At 38.0% G+C, this 14954-nt stretch overlaps 2 protein-coding genes across 4 annotated transcripts; one reads left to right on the top strand and one right to left on the bottom strand.

Annotated features, from left to right (window-relative positions):
• The first annotated feature begins 925 nt into the window (after window positions 1-925).
• LOC103699013 (glucose-6-phosphate 1-dehydrogenase, chloroplastic) lies at window positions 926-9309 on the top strand. 2 transcript variants are annotated; one of them, XM_088712043.1, is made up of 11 exons: window positions 926-1065; window positions 1153-1294; window positions 3231-3403; window positions 3548-3642; window positions 4291-4405; window positions 6435-6640; window positions 6856-7005; window positions 7085-7205; window positions 7300-7529; window positions 7622-7822; window positions 8921-9309. In XM_088712043.1, the coding sequence occupies exons 4-11, from the start codon at window positions 3605-3607 to the stop codon at window positions 9171-9173; spliced, it is 1314 nt and encodes a 437-aa protein (XP_088568169.1). In that variant the 5' UTR covers window positions 926-1065; window positions 1153-1294; window positions 3231-3403; window positions 3548-3604; the 3' UTR covers window positions 9174-9309. The 2 variants fall into 2 exon arrangements, with proteins under 2 accessions (XP_088568169.1, XP_038990038.2); XM_039134110.2 differs by having other exon boundaries at window positions 945-1294.
• Window positions 9310-9838: 529 nt separating this feature from the next.
• LOC103699014 (omega-hydroxypalmitate O-feruloyl transferase-like) lies at window positions 9839-14083 on the bottom strand. 2 transcript variants are annotated; one of them, XM_039134106.2, is made up of 3 exons: window positions 13949-14083; window positions 12767-13225; window positions 9839-10964 (listed from the first exon to the last, which is right to left on the bottom strand). In XM_039134106.2, the coding sequence occupies exons 2-3, from the start codon at window positions 13211-13213 to the stop codon at window positions 10101-10103; spliced, it is 1311 nt and encodes a 436-aa protein (XP_038990034.1). In that variant the 5' UTR covers window positions 13214-13225; window positions 13949-14083; the 3' UTR covers window positions 9839-10100. The 2 variants fall into 2 exon arrangements, with proteins under 2 accessions (XP_038990034.1, XP_038990037.1); XM_039134109.2 differs by having other exon boundaries at window positions 9895-10964; window positions 13912-13988.
• Window positions 14084-14954: the final 871 nt, after the last annotated feature.

Raw genomic sequence — 14954 nt, 5'->3', positions numbered from 1 at the left:
CATAGGAGAGAAACAACCATATTCCTATCACAAATATTGACCTCAATCGGCATTGGATTCGGCTCTCATGACCTAAACCCCATCCAAATTGGTTTTAGGTCTAAACTTAATATATATCCAAATCTAACCCAAATTGATGACCAGCAAGCCTTAGGCTTTTAGTATTGAATTTAAGGGACAAGCGTAATTCTTTTGAACCATTCGTTTTATATAATCACGTACGATTAAGTCTGACCTATTTTAATGATATCCATATCCATTCCATGGGTCGAAATTTTAGGTCAACAATGGGTCTAGGCTGGGATCTGAAACAGGTCTTTTTTTCACCAACCAATACCCATTACCACAAACCAGCATCTATATGCATTATTTGCATGTACATGCAACTACCCGTAATACTTATCCTAATATTAAAGAAATATCTTATGTTTGATAGAAATTCTTAAAGGTGAAAGATAAGCAAGTAGTTTTTTCAATTGAATATGGTTCTCATATTTTATGGAAAAGTCAAAACATGCGAGACATAGGAAAGTCACATCCGTACCGACGAGAAATTGAGATTTTTTAAAAAAAATATCCTTAAATTTTTAGATAGAATGAGATAATTAGATAAAATTATTTTTGTTATAAAGGGCATAATAGATATTTTATGTAACTTTTTCAAGTAGGTACTTAATCAAATATAAGCTATTCTGAAATGTACTATTTTTTTTATATATCAATTAAATATATAAATTTATTTTTCAAAATTTTGTATATCTAGATATAATTTTTTTAAAAAAAACAATATTTCAACAAGATAAAATTTAACCCATCCCTCGAATTGTTCTCTTTTATTTTTTTGGTTTTTGAAAAAATCTCCTAAATTTTACCAAAAAAACGAAGGTTCCCTAAAAGCTAGGAGCCTCACATCCTGAATGTGAATGAATGGCTATTAAGAAGGCACGAGAGTTAAACAGATAAAAGAGCCCGTGGGAGAGAAAATATGGAGACACTGCCATCCGAAAGAACACCTGAAAGGCCATTTCAAGCTCCTCTGAGTTGGATTTCATCATTATCTCCCAAGTAATCCCAACCCACCTGCTCTCTTCATCAATGGTCATATGCTTCCACTCCTGTGACTCGGTGGCCTTCTCAACCTCTTCTTTGCAGCATGAGAGGAGCCTCTCAAGGTGGAGGAGGTGGAGGTGTCTCACCTCAGCCCCACACCTTCTATCAGGCAGGCAACCAAGGAGGGTGTGTCAGATAAAAAACTCGAATGGGTACCCTCTGAATGCTGCTTCCTTGCAGGATGGTGAGTCTCCTTCAGACCCCTGACCCTTAAAACTATCACATCTATTTGTCCTTAAAACATTGCTTTTTGTAAAGGTGTGCTTGTTTGTTATGATTGTTCAAATCCTCTACTGTTTTGTTGCTTATCTTTGCATTATTGAGTTGTGGGTTGTGTTTAATGAGTTTTAAGGACTTGTAGGATGCCAATTAACTGGTATTGAAAAGAATATGCAAGTTTATAAGAATCAAGAAGTAGAAGATGGGCATGTTGTCATGTAATCAGATTACTGAGACATTATGAAGCTGTACAAAAGATAAAGGAACAAAATCAGGAGAATGGAGGTCTGTGACTGGTGTGGAATGATTGATCGGGTAATTGATGAAAAAATTCAAAAGGAATTGAAGAATTTGCACTTGATTTCTATTAGTTGGAAGCTTAAAATGTTCTTTTTTCTTATTGCTTTTGATGAAAATGGTGGAGTGGTGGGAGAGGTTTTCATTGAGATAACACATGTCGCTGGGTGAGTGATAATGATGAAAATTATGCATTAATAAGCCATGACAAGTGTACATGCTACTCATGAACAGACTTAAGATCATTTCCTTTATCACTTGTTTAGATGCTATAACTGCTAATTTTAGGAGGAGGTACCTTGGGTTATGTTATGGTGATGATATAGTGTTGATTGATGAAAATCATGATGTAGGAAATGATAGTGCAACTGAAGTCACACTAGCTCAAGACCCCCAACCACAATGTGAAGATGAAAAACAAGCTACACACAAAGACCACAAAAGATGAATAAGAGTGAACAATTAATTGAAGCAACTCAATACAAAGATGGAGAACAGTCAACTTGTGGTTATATTTTTGAATACAACTGATAGGGGAGGTATTTTATAGACTTTGGAGATGTCTAGTACATGCATTCACATTAATTATATGTAATTAAGACTGCATAGAAAAATGAAGAGACAAGAAGATGTAAAGATGGATAAATACATGAATATATTAATGATCTTCGCATGAATCTAGATTCATTATGTATCTAGACTATTCCAAAAAAAATCAACTTTACTAATTTCAACACATGAGAGGTTGGAACTTGGAAAAAAAAATGAAGGAAAACTCAAGAGCCTAAAGTATAAAAATTGAGATAAAAAAGAACTCATTAAGTGGATGTATATCAGAAACATTGGAAGAGTTAATGATGTACTTTGAATTGTTAGGCAAGACATTTTGCAGAAGGATGAAGATATAAGGAAGAAAGCTTCTTCTAGGTTTAAAGCAGGGTGATTCATCTATGGGGTGCTCTGCAGTTGCAAAGGCTATTAATACTACAAGAAAAGTCTATAAAATAGTTATAAGCCAGCTCTAGTGCATATATCAATTTTCATACACATGAAAACAGCAATATGAGGATGCTCGGGTGCAAGTGTAGTAAAACTAGATATATAGACGTCCAATAACCGTACTTGAAGAAGATTAGAGATGGCCTTGATAGAGGATGTCAAAATAAGGTGATGGAATTTACTTAAAAAAGAAAAAAAAAGGTGAGGGAAATTTCCTTCAGTCAGTCTTGTTAGATAGGCTGGAGATAGTCTGAATGAGGCGGGGGTCTGGAACACAAGTTAAAGGTTCGGAAAAGAGTAGGTTGAGACCAGAGAAGAGTAGTGCGGTGGTTTTAGGAAGTGATTTTATGGGAAATTTTAATTTCAGAGGACTTGGTCTTCTATGGTAACTAATTGCAGAGTACGACTGATGAGGCCAAACCTAAAATTCCTTGAAGGCTTCCTGTTCATATTCATTTCTTGAGTTGTTCAGGTCCAAATGTGTTTCTCTGACTTTTTTTAGCCTTGTTTCTTGTTGATACATAAATCATGATGTTTATGCACTTCAAAAATGTCTCCATATCCTTTTTATTTGTTGGTTATCTGAAAAAGTATACCTGGAGCAGGTTTAGCTGAAAATTTTTCAGCAGAAGAATCAGTAAAGAAACGTTCTAAAGATGGCCCCAAACAAAATGAGAGTACGGTCAGTATTACCGTTGTGGGAGCTTCTGGAGATCTAGCCAGGAAAAAAATCTTCCCTGCACTTTTCGCTCTCTTTTATGAAGATTGTCTTCCCAAGGTCATTCTTTTGTGCTGATCTTTTTTTTTTTTTACTTCTGGAGTTACTATACTGAGACTTGACTCCAATTGGTAATTATTTCTGACTTCATTTTGGCTTTGATTGTATCGTTGTTTGGCTTTATTTTTTCCCCTTTTTATGCAGCATTTTACAGTTTTTGGCTATGCTCGAAGCAAACTAACTGATGGAGAGCTCAGAAACATGATTAGCAAAACTCTGACCTGCAGAATTGATAAGAGGTACCGCTTTTAAAATTAATGCTTTCCTTCCTATACATGAATTTTTTTTATCCCTTGAAATTTTTGGACCAAACTTGATCATTGATATCTCATCGGCATTATAGCTTCCTTTGTATGTTTGTTGTTGTTACATGAAGTAAACTTTATCTTTTCTTTTCCATTTTATCTTTTATTCTTTTATTATTTCTACAAATATTTGCTTATGTGATGAATGTTCTTTTTTAAAAAAAAAAATTTAGCAAATGGTAGATATATCCCACCAGTCATTTCATTGAAAAAATTCAATTGGTGCAAGAAAGAGCCAGTTGGGAAACACCCAGCGGCTCAAGAGAAGAAGGGAAGAAATAGAATGGAAAACAGCCCTTATTTTTTAAGTCTCTCCAACTTGGATATCTAGATAATAAACAGTACTGTTTGGCAAGCTGGAATCAGGCACACAAGGTCACAAAAACCTTTGCCAACTATCTGGATTCTAAACTATGTGACTGAACCCTATTTATTGTCTACTTACTAGAGTGTGGCATATGCGATGCACATTCATGTGCTCTGAGAAATATGAAGCATGGAACTTCACCAATGCTCTCCCCTGGAAAGTTTGGATTACAGTAGAATAGATATGAAGTAATGTATGTACTGATCATTTTACAGGGAGAACTGCAATGACAAGATGGAACAGTTTTTGCAGAGATGCTTCTACCAATCGGGACAATATGGCTCAGAGGAAAATTTTGTAGAATTAGACCAAAAGCTTAGAGAAAAGGAGGTACTTTGTTTCCTGAGAATTCTGAATTTTAATGATAAGCTCTGTAGAGACGGATATTTTGTTTTATTGAGACTTGGTTATCCAATATGAAAATCATGTTTAATTTTTAGCCTTGCATTACATAGGATATCAGTGTCTGTCCTAGAGGGATGATGTCTGACTAAGAACTAATTACAAATGTTGTCAGATTAAAGGATCATACCTTCACCAATAATACCGATCTCATGTTGATGGAATAAGATGGCTTCAAAGTTAAGGCAAGATGTAGTGGGTGTTATGGAGATAGGCTCGAAGCAACATTTAGCCTTGACAATATCCTCTGAAATACAAAACAAAAGGGGAAAAATGCTGATCTATGGAGTTGAAAATTAATGATGGTATATACCCCAAAAGTTCCCTAGCACATGCATTTTTAGAACCCAAAAACCATAAAACTGAACATGATATTTAGTCTATCTTAAAAAAAATTGTAACAACCCGGACCTTACCCAAAACTAGCCGGAAGGTATTTTTTGGATTCCTTAGTTCTGTATAAATACACAAAATCTCCTCGGCGAATAACCGATGTGCGACTAAATACACGCCTACATGAGTCCTCACATACTCTACTCGTTCAAGCTCTGACATTCTCGTCAGGCTAAGAGTTTAAATCCATTCAAATCTAATCATAACCACTGCGATCGGCTCATGGCCAGCTTTCATGAACTCATGTTGCAGTGTCTTCTAGTTCACATAAGCTATGGGCCGAGTTTGCTTTGATACCATTTGTAACAACTCAGGACCTTATCCAAAATAGCCAGCCGAAATGTATTATTTGGGTTTCTTGTTCTTGTATAAGTATCCAAAATTTACCTAGCGAATAACCGATGTGGGACTAAACACACGCCTGCAGGAGTCCTCACATACTCCCTCTGTTTAAGTCCTGGCATCCTCGCCAGGCTAAGGGTTCAAATCTAATCACAAGCACCACGATCGGCCCATGGTCGACCCCAATGGATTTGTGCTGCGGTGTCCCTAGTCCGCATAGGTAATGGGCCGGTCCGCTCTGATACTATTAGTAACAACCTAAGACCTCACCCAAAATGGTTAGCCGGAAAACATTATTTGAGTTCCTTGATTCTGTATAAGTATCCAAGATCTACTCAGTGAATAACCGATATGGGACTAAACACATGCCCACACAATTCCTCACAAAAACAAACTTAATTCAACCCTTACCATGGTGACACTCAATCATATCTTTGTCCTAGTAATGGAGTATTTAAATTTCAAGACGCGCATCCATATCTTCCCATTTTATAGTGGTTGAATATATCGGCATAACAGCTTATGATCTACTTCATTTAAACTGGCAGCTTATTACCTTGTTATTTGCATAATTGAACATCATGTGATTTCCAAACCTTGGTAAATTGTGCATCTTTCAAGGTTAAGAAAGCAATGCAACCATCATCCTTCAAAGAGGGAGATAACCGAGCTCCTTTTTATGACGGAAATTCATATAAAACGGATAGCTTGCCTTTTCCTATTTGACCTATCTTTTGCTAAGGAGAAGCCATCTCAAAATCTAATGAATCAACCTGGCATATCATATACTGAGAACATGTATGAAAATGATAGAACTGCTCAGAGAAGATGTTTCCATTTGATGGTTAGGTTGTTGCTTTAGCTACCACTTTCAGTTCACTACTTTGGTCCATGAAATGACAAAATGGCAAATATTGCTGGCCTTTAGCACGTGAGATTGTGCATGTCCTTAGGTCTTTATACGACGCCTTTATCTTGTGTATATTGAATTTAAAATAGTGTTATAATGTACTTCATGCATTTATTGAAGTTCACAAAGACATGTTTTCCTAGGGTAGCTTTGTCATGGTTGACCAATAACTTGGTCTTGATGAAATTCTTGTTTACCTTTTTGTCAACCTTCTTTTCTGAATGTATGAATTTTATATCTGTCCTGCTTTCTTGAGTGCCTCTGAACTGCTGCAACAATATGTGCCTCTTAGTTCTGATGGAAAACTTTCAGGCAGGGAAATTGCCAAATAGGTTATTTTACCTATCAATTCCTCCAAATATATTTATCGATGTGGTGAGATGTGCTAGCCATCATGCTTCTTCTCCAACTGGTTGGACCAGAGTCATTGTTGAAAAGCCATTTGGTCGCGACTCTGAGTCATCTGCAGAGCTCACAAGACGTTTAAAGCAGTATCTAACTGAGGACCAAATTTTCAGGTATATCTTTTTGAGAGCAAAAAAAAATTCAGGTATATCATGCAATAAAACTTCCCCTTCAATTTCTTATTGCATAAAGAGTTTAATTTTGATTACATCCAGTTGCAGTAATATTATTTTTTTCCATTTAGCTTGTAGACTGTCATGGAATTGTATGAACTTCTGAATTTGTGGATTTTGGTTTTAGATATGTCAGCTTTTACTATTTCTTGTAGGATTGACCATTATTTAGGAAAAGAGCTTGTTGAAAACCTTTCGGTGCTTCGTTTCTCCAATCTTGTTTTTGAACCACTGTGGTCGCGGAAATACATTAGGAATGTACAGCTGATATTTTCTGAAGATTTTGGAACGGAAGGCCGAGGCGGGTTTGTCGTGTGTTTCAATCCATTTGAGATAACATACATCATTTATAGGAAAATTGACCATATCCTTCTTAATCTGCAGTTACTTTGATAACTATGGAATCATCCGGGACATAATGCAGAATCATCTTCTCCAAATATTAGCTTTATTTGCAATGGAGACTCCTGTCAGTTTGGATGCTGAGGATATTCGAAATGAAAAGGTGCCGAGAAACTAACTATAGTCATCATACAATATAATTTCTCTAAAATCTCGAGCAAATATAATTTCTCTAAAATTATTTGTTTTTTGTCCAGGTAAAAGTTCTACGGTCTATGAGGACATTGAAACTTGATGATGTTGTCGTAGGACAGTATAAGGGCCATACAAAGGGTGGAAAATCCTACCCTGCATACACTGATGACCAGACAGTGCCAAAGGGGAGTCTTACTCCAACATTTGCTGCTGCTGCTGTCTTTATTGATAATGCAAGATGGGATGATGTGCCTTTTTTAATGAAAGCTGGAAAAGCCTTGAACACAAGGAGGTTAGATTTTTTTCCCATTTTTTATTTTCTTCAGGTTAAGTAATAATTTTGATCACCATTGAGTGGAAGGTTCAACCTGGTTGAATGCTCAGAGCAGAGATTAGAGTTCAGTTCAGGCATGTTCCTGGGAATCTATACAAGCGCAACTTTGGAACTGATTTAGATAAAGCAACTAATGAGCTCGTGATCCGCGTACAACCTGATGAAGCCATATATCTGAAGATAAATAATAAGATTCCAGGGCTCAGCATGAGATTGGATAGAAGTAATCTGAATCTACTTTATGCAGCAAGGTAAGAACTGATTGTAGATTCTTTGGAAATCCTTGTATCAATTTCATCATCAATCATGACTTTGTAAGCCAACTATTTTCTTGATTTAGTTTAACTTATGAGTGCAGCGGTTTGTTGGCATTATATGATAAGACAGTTAGGCAAACAGAAACAGAGATATTATAAGCAAAGTTGCATATATGTATGCATAATTAGGTTGTGCTGATAACTATCTTGTCGCATATATTCTGTAAACTTTATCTACTGTTAGATTAATTTTTGGATTATCATACGGTTTTCATCAGGACTATACATTGTTAAGTACCGCTAGTAGTCTATTGCATAGTGATAAACATTTAGACCAAAACTGAGGACAAAAGAGATAGAACAGGTAAGTAGATAAAAACTAGCAACAGTAAGTTAGGCGAAATCAGAGAAATCATGAAACCTACCAAGTTATGATTTGCTTTACGATATTGTATTATTTCTATTTGTCGTTCATCAGTTCATGTGCAAGAGATCACAATTTTTTCTCCATAGCTGGAAATATGGTTTTCAGCTTAAACAAGATACTAGACTTCTCATCCTTGGGTACAAAAATATCAACATATTATGCTGACTTGGTGGCTTAACGCATCTTTTATTCTATTAGTTTGTAACTTCCATGTTCATTTTTGAAAAATATTTATATAATAGCTTAAAGGCATATCGAAAAGCTCTTACAATCGTAAAAAATACAGATTTCATCTTGTTGCTTGAGGAAAGAAATATACTATAGATATGCATTTGTAGCATGTGATTACTTTGTGAATGAGGAAATTATGTTGCTACCTGATACCCCATCCCTCCTGAAATGGTGCCATAACAAAGAACAAACTTTTATGATGTTTTAAGATATGATGCCATCATATCAAACCTATTGCATTCATCGTCATTTATAGCCTCTTTGATCTGCAGCACAATCCTACCTCATTTCAATTGATTAGGAGTTACAAACAGGGACAACTTTGCTTGCCAATATGCTTAAGTAAAAGCTTGACCAGGATCTACTTGATAATTCCTCCAATTATCTTTAGGGGACATCGAAGATTGATTTATCTAGCATGACATGCTATGCAGGTATCTTAGGGAGATACCAGATGCATACGAGAGACTGCTTTTAGATGCGATAGAAGGAGAGCGCCGACTCTTCATCAGAAGTGATGAGCTTGATGCAGCTTGGGCTCTCTTCACACCAGTGCTGAAGGAATTGGAAGACAAAAGGATTTCACCAGAGCTTTATCCATATGGTAGCAGAGGACCAGTGGGGGCACATTATCTTGCTGCAAAGTACAATGTAAGATGGGGAGATCTTAGTAGTGAGAACTCATAGACGTTTCAACCTTTTGATTCAAGATTGTGCTTAGATGAGTGCTTTTATGTCAAAACATTTGTATTTTTTGTGCATGTCTTTTACGAGCCAATTTGTTGCAAATATTTATTTATATCTCACTTCATATTTTTTTTAAGCTGCTGCATTATTCATCTATCTTTCAAGTTAAGAAACGGGAACAAGGTCCTCTGAATGTTATTTATATGGACGAGAGTCGCTGTTCGTTACTGGATAAGGCAGTTAGGCCCTTTAATTGTTCGATAACCACCCGCGCGTTACGGGATTAACTAGGTGCGATCGTGGAACAGCTAGCTACTGGAGAGAATTTAAGTAGAATTATGGCGGTTGTTAATGAGGGCCATATTGCAAAATTCTATTAGTCGATGTGCCCACTTCAGCAGAGATCGGTTCCGAGGCATATCATCAGACATGTCTTCCTGATACTTTTCTAGTTACTTTTCTATTGATGTCCAAGGCAGTCTGCAATTTTTTTTTTATCTTTGTCGTCCTAATGATTCTAGGGTCAATATTCCATGAAGTATAGAAATTTCTTAAACTATGCATAATTTCTGTATTGGTTGAATGAGGCATCCATTTGTGCTCTAATAACATTTCATAATTTTGCGAGTCATTGTGGAACTATGGGCGGTGTTCTAGAAAACAGATACATAACAAGTTAAACAGGTGCTTTCATTTATTGCACACCCTGCAGACGAGAAAATAATACATGGAATAATCCCTTGTTCTTGCCAAATTTTAAGGCCAAGTGTACAATTCACTTCTTCCTCTTTTTTTTTTTTTGGTTCGAACAATCGCTATTTTCTAGGTTTCTATTACATTCACATCAATAAAACAGTACGGAGCACAGTCCTTTTTTCTGATCCAAGTGTGAAGTTATTTGCCATGGCCCTTTTCATCCTGAAAAGTCTAGAAATCCATCAGCTCTTGGAAGACCTCCATGCAAGGAGCTGGCAGTCCCAACACCACCACGGTGCTCTTGCTCTCCTTCCAAACGGGAATAAACAAAGCCACCTCCTTTTGGGGCAGATCGACCAAACCGGTCTGAACCGCCTCACCCCACCCGAAATCCAAGCTGCTTAAACCCAGCTGAGTCCACGTGGTCACAAGTAGCGTCGCGGTCAGCGACGGCCTCGCCCGGGTCACCTCGTAGTAATCGATCGCGGACCGGATGAACCCATCGGTCGTCCCTCGGACTGCGGTCTGGACCAACCGGGCCGCGAAAGACAGCGGCTGGTCTAGGAGCTCCCCTGCCTCGCATAGGCAGCAGGCCAGGATGATCCCATTCCCAAAAAACCCGACCGGGAGGGGCGGCTCGAGCCGTGCTCGGCCGTCCACCGCAAACAGCAGCTTGGTCTTTTGGTGGGGGCCCATGTTTAAGGCCCGAGTCCTAGCCCGCCAGATCAGGCCCGTTAGCGCTGTGAAGCTTGTGTAGCTCTCAAGGGGCCCATCACCCTCCATCGCCATTTGTTTGAGCCGGCCTAGCTTGGCGGCATCGAAGGTAAAGGACCGGTGTTGGAGTGGCTCGGAGGTGTAGAGCTGGGCCAGGTTCGAGACGTCTTCAATGTCATCGAACTCGTGGTGGGGAAATTCGGGCTTGGGGGCCTGCCGAGCCCGCAGGATGGTCCGGTCCAAAAAGGGCGGGGTGGAGAGGGGGAGGCCGCGGGCGATCTCGGCCCATGATTTGAGGAATCCCATGGCCGCAAGTCCATCAACCATGCAGTGGTTCATGGCTAGGCCCACGACGAAACCTCCACACCTGAACCTTGTCACCTGAAATGGCCCAAAAACAAGAATCAGGATATGAATGGATAACAATATAAAGGGTTTTTTTGGCATTAATACCCTCCTAAAAATTTAAATATGTGTGAATACCATCCCAAAATCCTTAATGGATATGCAAAAAGATATATTTATAAGGTGATCGCGATGGAGAATAAAAAGTAATTACAAAATTTTATTATATTTTAAATTAAAATAAGTATGGTTTTTTATTAATACTATTAGAAGAACCGTTATATTAAGGATAATTGTGCAAAAACAGTGTTTTATGAGGGTACAAAAATAAATATAAATTTTAAGAGAGTATTCATGCAAATTTGAATTTTTATAAAGATATTTATACAAGAAAAACCCTAATATATATGAATTGCTTATGTCGGAGAAGTATGGGACAGCCAATGTGGCCCTGTTATTTTCATCAGCATGGTAACAACAGTATTCACACACACACAAACAAAAAAATATTTCTCTTGCTGTTATCAATCTTATATTGAAGCCCTATTAAGCTCCTCCTATATGAAGCGACCCAAAATCATGTAGGAAGTCAGATAGGTTTAGCGTGTAGGGTCCCATAGTTTCACATCTCATTGGTAGTAGGGCATTCATAGTATATATTGAGGCTTGTTGGACTTAACAAAATTCAAGTTGAACCTATTAATATTTAAATGATAACTACTATAGCAGTTGCTATATGGGCAAAGGATTGTGATTTAATTGGAGGGTAGATGGTCCTCGATACAAATCAAGTGGTAACCTGACTATGCACCTTAACTTTTCAGCTAGCTGGTGAGTCGCACGAAAAATTTCTCTCTTTTTTTTTAATGAGCACAAAAAACTTATAAAATAAAAAAAGCTTATAAATTTTAAACTATTTAAAAAAATTAATTTTTAAGAATTTTAATTTAGTGCAGTCCGAGACTTTAATTTTTTTTTGGATTTAGATTTTATTTGTTAATTTTGTTTGATTCCCATGCTAGAGTGGTTATGTTCTGTTACGTATCTTGTAATATACCATTCTGTTCATCAACATCTTCTAGGAGTGCCAGAAATATCTGGGGTACCTGTACTACTATTTCAGCATTAGGTTTAGTTACTTCTCTTGGGTACCCCTGGGCCTCGTTATCTTAAGGTAAATGTAAATGGTGGCATGGCGGATGATGGCGCCTTTGGGGGCATGGGCTTTGTGAACAGGAACCATGAAGGCAGTTTTATCACCGTTGGTGGGCGGAGCACATCTGGCATGACGGCTGTGGGAGCGGAGCTGCGGACTGCTTGGGAGGGCGTCTTGTATGCGAGACGGGTCCTGGGGGTCGACAGGCTTTTCCTCGAGGGTGACTGTTCTACAGTGATTGACTGGATACGAAGAATGAACACGTATGGGGATGGCCACCCTCTGATACGGGACACTCGTAGATTGGTGCGAGAGCTGCCTTCCTGTCAGATTGTTCATGTATACCGGAAGGCGAACAGTGCAGCAGACTGGATCGCCTCTTATATTGCCCGGCACGCTAGGGAGGTCCTCTGGACTAGCTTAGATTGTGTTTGGTTGTACTCACGTTAGAGGTACATAAATGAAATACCGTTTTGACCAAAAAAAAAAAAAAATTGTTGCTTTTGGGTTTTTTAATATATTTGGATGTTCTGAGGATTTGTTGGATTTTCTTATTATCAAAATAAATAAATAAACAAATAAATACCAACCTCTTCCAACCCCCCCCCCCCCCCCCCCCCGCCGCGGCCAAAAAAAAAAAAGAAAAAAAAGAGAAAAAAATACGGGGTACCCACAAACATACCTGAACCGTAAGGAGAGGAGTCTCCAAGAGGCTCTTGGCTCCAGGATCAGTATAGACTAGCTTTCCAAGCTTCTCAGGATCCGGAGTGGAGATATCTCCTAATACTTCCATGGCACACTCGGCCACTGCCTCGACGAACGGCACGCCATGTCCATCACACTTGACGATCAGCTTTCCCTCCGAGCTGATGGTGAGGCTTCCTGCAAGAGGGTAGAAATGGACCAGAAGCTTAGCAAGAGCCCCCTTTATCACTTGGCCTACATCGTCGCTGCTTCTCCTCTCGTTCGCCTGGAAGAGGTGCACCGTTTTCATAATGACGGCAATGTTCTGGTCTAGATTCGATAGGAAGAAGTACTCGTCGCCGGTTTCCTCGACTGGATAAACCAACACCGGCTCCCATCTTGTTATGGCGATGGTGGCTTCACTTTTGCCATTTTCCTTTGCCATTTATCTGTTAACCTGGAACATGTAGCAAAAACAATGTTTCAGTATGCGTTCCTGGTTCGAAGAAGGGATTACAGGCGGCTTATACGTAATACTTGCAGTTATTAACGGTCAGCAAAGTGGATAGGCCAAGGGTTAAGGATTCATATGAGTTTTGCACTAAAGGATGGACCCTCTACAACCCATTCTGTAGGGGATTCTTACAATCTGGGTACTCGGTAGATTTTGATGGAGCCAAAAGAATCAAAAGGTGGCAGATCTTGCTAGGGGATATAATTGCACAGCAGCCATGCATCATCCTGCATGCGTTCTCCGATTCTGCAACCGGGGTTAGTTTCCTAATAGGATTATAGAAACACGTACATGGGAGCAGTTGATAATATATAGTTGTATTTTGGTAGTTTGATTCCATGAGCTAGCTAGGTTGCTTCTAGCTCTCAACTCTCGTAAATTAAACCAATATGTCTTGCATGCAATTTGAGAGTACTAGAATTTCTATTCCTTTAAATTTATTTATGCATTAGTTCGAAACATCACTATAGATTGTCGAGAGAGTGTTATTTTAATTTCCCGCTGGCCCCCAATAGAATTTCATGAGAAAAACACCAGGAAACAATCTAATACTTCAAAGATAACGAAAGCAGGACTTATCCATGCATATATTCATGCAAAGATTAGATAACCAAGAAATAATCTAATACTTCAACCAAGAAAAGCCCTCAATCAGAATTCGTATACCCTCTTTAGTCTTCCACCCCGCAAAGCCTTCCCGGTCTTGGCTTGCAGTGTGGCTCTGTTGCCTATATTTATACTAGTTTCCGTGGAGTTGGTTATGAGTCATCGTTCCAAATTAAAGCACTGGCCGGAACACGTAATATCCAATGTCGCACTGCATGAATGGCGTGTGAATAGGGAGGGCGGAGGGAGAAATGCTATCCGGTTCATGAGTTAATGCGTTTAGGTATCGGTCGCAAGGTCACAGCATATTCCTTGCTGTCTTCTGCCTGTGGGATTTGATCTCTCTCTCTCTCTCTCTCTCTCTCTCTCTCTGGAATATGCTGTCTTCTGCCTGTGGGATTTGATCTCTCTCTCTCTCTCTCTCTCTCTCTCTCTTATTTATTTAGTTATTGATTTTGGATAGGCTCAAACTAGGAGGGCTTGCGTGGGATTTCATGGATCATGTAGAGTGCGAGGTTACAAAGGTTATTAAAAATTATTTATCTAGAAAAAAAATTGTAAAGGAAAACAAATTTAATCATATTTAGTTGGTGGTAAAGTTACTCCCAAAAATAGCATTGAAAAAAGATTAATATATTTGAGTTGAGGTAATTTTATACTGAAATATTGCCAAATTTTCAATGATACTCTTAAATAAATAGTTCAAGTAATGATAAATTTTTTTCGTTTCGGCAATTTACGACTCACTTAGGATATTAATAATAAATTAATAATAATTTTAAATTAATTATACATATATTAGAAAATATATTTCTTGTTATAAATAAATTTTAGTATTATAATTTCTTATTAAGTAAATATATTTCAACAGCACCATGATATTAATTGCTTAATTTGGAAAGAAAATCATTAGATAGAAAAACAATTAATTCATTAGCTGGTGTTATGTTTTAACTTGGGATTGTTGTGGGATTGACAGAATTAAAAGAGGATATTTGTGGATTTCAATGAAAAGTAGGAACATTTCCATCAAGCAATGATAATTTCATTACTGAGGAATAAAGTT

This window comes from Phoenix dactylifera, chromosome 15 (genome assembly GCF_051530095.1).
Source record: "Phoenix dactylifera cultivar Ajwa chromosome 15, Ajwa_hap1_PhDact_Kaust_v1.1, whole genome shotgun sequence".
In the NCBI taxonomy this organism is placed as follows: Eukaryota; Viridiplantae; Streptophyta; class Magnoliopsida; order Arecales; family Arecaceae; genus Phoenix; species Phoenix dactylifera.
The sequence above is the reverse complement of the archived record's forward strand: the minus strand, read 5'-3'. Positions and strand labels throughout refer to the sequence as shown.

Bases quoted from the DNA above. Each gene is read 5' to 3' on its own strand.
- LOC103699013 (XM_039134110.2), top strand. From the start codon at position 1,096: ATGGTCATATGCTTCCACTCCTGTGACTCGGTGGCCTTCTCAACCTCT. The intron at 7,206-7,299 runs GTGCCGAGAAAC...TTTTTTGTCCAG, and splicing joins AGGATATTCGAAATGAAAAG to GTAAAAGTTCTACGGTCTAT. The intron at 7,530-7,621 runs GTTAGATTTTTT...TTGAATGCTCAG, and splicing joins AAAGCCTTGAACACAAGGAG to AGCAGAGATTAGAGTTCAGT.
- LOC103699014 (XM_039134106.2), bottom strand. From the start codon at position 13,213: ATGGCAAAGGAAAATGGCAAAAGTGAAGCCACCATCGCCATAACAAGA. The intron at 10,965-12,766 runs GTATGTTTGTGG...GGGCCATTTCAG, and splicing joins CTCCTCTCCTTACGGTTCAG to GTGACAAGGTTCAGGTGTGG.